The 4481-nt window shown below is 47.0% G+C and overlaps 3 protein-coding genes across 3 annotated transcripts; all 3 read right to left on the bottom strand.

Moving 5' to 3' along the window:
* Nucleotides 1-1321: 1321 nt before the first annotated feature.
* Nucleotides 1322-1876, bottom strand: LOC110674138 (micronuclear linker histone polyprotein-like; the record flags this gene model as incomplete). Its single annotated transcript, XM_021837897.1, has 1 exon — nucleotides 1322-1876. A coding segment is annotated over one exon (555 nt), but the record flags the coding sequence as incomplete, so codon positions are not given.
* A 237-nt stretch (nucleotides 1877-2113) lies between these two features.
* LOC110674137 (micronuclear linker histone polyprotein-like) lies at nucleotides 2114-2644 on the bottom strand (the record flags this gene model as incomplete). The annotated part of the gene is made up of 1 exon (XM_021837896.1): nucleotides 2114-2644. A coding segment is annotated over one exon (531 nt), but the record flags the coding sequence as incomplete, so codon positions are not given.
* A 213-nt stretch (nucleotides 2645-2857) lies between these two features.
* LOC110674136 (micronuclear linker histone polyprotein-like) lies at nucleotides 2858-3412 on the bottom strand (the record flags this gene model as incomplete). The annotated part of the gene is made up of 1 exon (XM_021837895.1): nucleotides 2858-3412. A coding segment is annotated over one exon (555 nt), but the record flags the coding sequence as incomplete, so codon positions are not given.
* Nucleotides 3413-4481: the final 1069 nt, after the last annotated feature.

The following is a 4481-nucleotide window of genomic DNA, read 5'->3' as shown; positions in this document are numbered from 1 at the left end:
TGCTGGCGTGAAAAATTTATGTCGCCCCTTCTAAACTCTCGGATTGCATCGGTGAAAGTGAGCACAAAGGGAGAAAAGCTTTGAAGCAGAAAAAAATCCTTACAATCTCTAATGGAAGTTTGCTTTCCATGACAAGCTGTCCTCTCAGCTGATAAGACGGGAAGGGGTGGATTGGGTGGGAATCATTTGGAGGGCAGATTTTATCCGTTGATTTCTGTTGGCCTCAATCAACTTTGTGTAGCCGTAGAAGGAGTTGTATACCAAAAGGAGCCACTAAGTGGAGCTCAATTTGCGATCTAATACGAAAACGACAGATTGTTTGAAACAGATTTATTGCAGTAAAGACACTACACGTTAATGCTTCCAGTGGGCTGTTTGCCCTTTGAAGGAAGCACCACACTAGACAACGGACTAGCATGCAACGCCCAGTGGCACAGTCGGAAAACATTCCTCTCGAAAAGTTTTCAGCCTGAGGCGGGAATCGAACCCACACTCCTTAGCACGATGCGGCTAAATGCCTCGGTGACACTAACCGCACGGCTACGAAGCCCACAATACCTATACATCCTAAAAGACAAACAAGAATTCACAAAGCGTTCCAAATGATTTCTTAGGAGTTTTTTAAAGGTTACTCAATAAGACCAAAACATGTTGGATAATAATTGTATGGGTTCGCGTGAATATAATTTTCAATTTACCTTTTGGAATCCACTGAGTTTGGATGTATAGGGTAGGTGTACCAGTTATGGCAATAGTGGTTCCCTATTTCGCCATACGTGATAACTTGAATGTCTCCACATTTTGAAAAGTTGTGTGTGTTTAAGCAGTAAGATATAGGATATATCTTGATGTTAAAACATTCAAAAATATTAAAAATGTGAAAGTCATCGAAATTTCACATATGGCCAAATAGGGAACCACTATGGCCATAACTGGTACACTTTCCCTATATACAGAAATAATGTCGATCGAAATAATCACTAATATCACAAATTTCGTAGTTAACATAAAATTGTAAAATTGGGCACTTTTTTCTCGGACTGCAATTTTTTGGGCTATAATATATTCAAATACTTCTGCAGCGTTTATGCCACGAATATTTGAAACTCGTCATTTTAAGGGCTGAGTTGCAATTTTAAAATTTCCAGAAGTTAGAAGAGCGTCTCTTCCAGGAGCTGGAAGAGCTTCTCTTCCTGGAGTTGGAAGAGCTTCTCTTCCAGGAGCTGGAAGAGCTTCTCTTCCAGGAGCTGGAAGAGCTTCTCTTCCAGGAGCTGGAAGAGCTTCTCTTCCAGGAGCTGGAAGAGCTTCTCTTCCAGGAGCTGGAAGAGCTTCTCTTCCAGGAGCTGGAAGAGCTTCTCTTCCAGGAGCTGGAAGAGCTTCTCTTCCAGGAGCTGGAAGAGCTTCTCTTCCAGGAGCTGGAAGAGCTTCTCTTCCAGGAGCTGGAAGAGCTTCTCTTCCAGGAGCTGGAAGAGCTTCTCTTCCAGGAGCTGGAAGAGCTTCTCTTCCAGGAGCTGGAAGAGCTTCTCTTCCAGGAGCTGGAAGAGCTTCTCTTCCAGGAGCTGGAAGAGCTTCTCTTCCAGGAGCTGGAAGAGCTTCTCTTCCAGGAGCTGGAAGAGCTTCTCTTCCAGGAGCTGGAAGAGCTTCTCTTCCAGGAGCTGGAAGAGCTTCTCTTCCAGGAGCTGGAAGAGCTTCTCTTCCAGGAGCTGGAAGAGCTTCTCTTCCAGGAGCTGGAAGAGCTTCTCTTCCAGGAGCTGGAAGAGCTTCTCTTCCAGGAGCTGGAAGAGCTTCTCTTCCAGGAGCTGGAAGAGCTTCTCTTCCAGGAGCTGGAAGAGCTTCTCTTCCAGGAGCTGGAAGAGCTTCTCTTCCAGGAGCTGGAAGAGCTTCTCTTCCAGAAGCTGGAAAAGCTTCTCTTCCAGGAGCTGGAAAAGCTTCTCTTCCAGGTGCTGAAAGAGCTTCTGTTCCAGGAGCTGAAAGAGCTTCTCTTCCAGGAGCTGAAAGAGCTTCTCTTCCAGGAGCTGGAAGAGCTTCTCTTCCAGGAGCTGGAAGAGCTTCTCTTCCAGGAGCTGAAAGAGCTTCTCTTCCAGGAGCTGAAAGAGCTTCTCTTCCAGGAGCTGGAAGAGCTTCTCTTCCAGGAGCTGGAAGAGCTTCTCTTCCAGGAGCTGGAAGAGCTTCTCTTCCAGGAGCTGGAAGAGCTTCTCTTCCAGGAGCTGGAAGAGCTTCTCTTCCAGGAGCTGGAAGAGCTTCTCTTCCAGAAGCTGAAAGAGCTTCTCTTCCAGAAGCTGGAAAAGCTTCTCTTCCAGGAGCTGGAAGAGCTTCTCTTCCAGGAGCTGAAAGAGCTTCTGTTCCAGAAGCTGAAAGAGCTTCTCTTCCAGGAGCTGGAAGAGCTTCTCTTCCAGGAGCTGGAAGAGCTTCTCTTCCAGGAGCTGGAAGAGCTTCTCTTCCAGGAGCTGGAAGAGCTTCTCTTCCAGGAGCTGGAAGAGCTTCTCTTCCAGGAGCTGGAAGAGCTTCTCTTCCAGGAGCTGGAAGAGCTTCTCTTCCAGGAGCTGGAAGAGCTTCTCTTCCAGGAGCTGGAAGAGCTTCTCTTCCAGGAGCTGGAAGAGCTTCTCTTCCAGGAGCTGGAAGAGCTTCTCTTCCAGGAGCTGGAAGAGCTTCTCTTCCAGGAGCTGGAAAAGCTTCTCTTCCAGGAGCTGGAAAAGCTTCTCTTCCAGGAGCTGGAAGAGCTTCTCTTCCAGGAGCTGGAAGAGCTTCTCTTCCAGGAGCTGGAAGAGCTTCTCTTCCAGGAGCTGGAAGAGCTTCTCTTCCAGGAGCTGGAAGAGCTTCTCTTCCAGGAGCTGGAAGAGCTTCTCTTCCAGGAGCTGGAAGAGCTTCTCTTCCAGGAGCTGGAAGAGCTTCTCTTCCAGGAGCTGGAAGAGCTTCTCTTCCAGGAGCTGGAAGAGCTTCTCTTCCAGGAGCTGGAAGAGCTTCTCTTCCAGGAGCTGGAAGAGCTTCTCTTCCAGGAGCTGGAAGAGCTTCTCTTCCAGGAGCTGGAAGAGCTTCTCTTCCAGGAGCTGGAAGAGCTTCTCTTCCAGGAGCTGGAAGAGCTTCTCTTCCAGGAGCTGGAAGAGCTTCTCTTCCAGGAGCTGGAAGAGCTTCTCTTCCAGGAGCTGGAAGAGCTTCTCTTCCAGGAGCTGGAAGAGCTTCTCTTCCAGGAGCTGGAAGAGCTTCTCTTCCAGGAGCTAGAAGAGCTTCTCTTCCAGGAGCTGGAAGAGCTTCTCTTCCAGGAGCTGGAAGAGCTTCTCTTCCAGGAGCTGGAAGAGCTTCTCTTCCAGGAGCTGGAAGAGCTTCTCTTCCAGGAGCTGGAAGAGCTTCTCTTCCAGGAGCTGGAAGAGCTTCTCTTCCAGGAGCTGGAAGAGCTTCTCTTCCAGGAGCTGGAAGAGCTTCTCTTCCAGGAGCTGGAAAAGCTTCTCTTCCAGGAGCTGGAAAAGCTTCTCTTCCAGGAGCTGGAAAAGCTTCTCTTCCAGGAGCTGGAAGAGCTTCTCTTCCAGGAGCTGGAAGAGCTTCTCTTCCAGGAGCTGGAAGAGCTTCTCTTCCAGGAGCTGGAAGAGCTTCTCTTCCAGGAGCTGGAAGAGCTTCTCTTCCAGGAGCTGGAAGAGCTTCTCTTCCAGGAGCTGGAAGAGCTTCTCTTCCAGGAGCTGGAAGAGCTTCTCTTCCAGGAGCTGGAAGAGCTTCTCTTCCAGAAGATGGAAGAACTAGTCCTCCAGAAGCTGGAAGAGCTTGTCTATCAAAAGCTGCAAGACCTTCACTTCCAGAAGCTGGAACGGCTTCTCTACCAGAAGCTGGAAGGGCATCTCTTCCTGGAGCTGCAAGAGCATGTCTTCCAGAGGCTGGAAGAACTTCTATTCCAGTAACTGGAAAAGTTTCTCTTCCAGAAACTGAGAAAGCTTCTCTTCCAGAAGCTTGGAGAGCTTTTCTTCCAGAAACTGGAGAGCTTCTTTTTCAGAAGCTGGGAGAGCTGCTCTTGCAGAAACTGGAAAAGCTTCATTGAAAAATGCTTCAAGAAATTCCCTAAAGATCTCGAAGGATATATACATTTTTATCCTTCCACGAACTTTTCAGGTATTCTCCAGATTTCTTTGAGAACTCCCATGGGGATTTCTTCATGAATTATGTCCACATCTTTTAAAAGCTTTCTCCAAGAGCTCTTTCACCAGTTTTCACTGAGTTCCCTCTGGGATTCCCACAGAAAATCATTCACGGATTACAACAAGAGATTTTGCCTTAAATTTCTTTAAGCTTTCAAATCTTACCGAAACATTTCTCGAAAAATCTCAATCAATATCAAATAATTTTAAAAATTATCTTCAAGCATTCCCCATGAGAAATCCAAGGAAATTATTTTAAGCATTCCTTCAGGAAGGTTCTTTATGTACTTATTACATGAAAATTCCAATTGTTAGTCCAAAATATCATACAGTTGTTCATTAAAGATTTGTTTAACATAT

Source organism: Aedes aegypti, chromosome 1 (genome assembly GCF_002204515.2).
Source record: "Aedes aegypti strain LVP_AGWG chromosome 1, AaegL5.0 Primary Assembly, whole genome shotgun sequence".
Taxonomy (NCBI): Eukaryota; Metazoa; Arthropoda; class Insecta; order Diptera; family Culicidae; genus Aedes; species Aedes aegypti.
The sequence above is the reverse complement of the archived record's forward strand: the minus strand, read 5'-3'. Positions and strand labels throughout refer to the sequence as shown.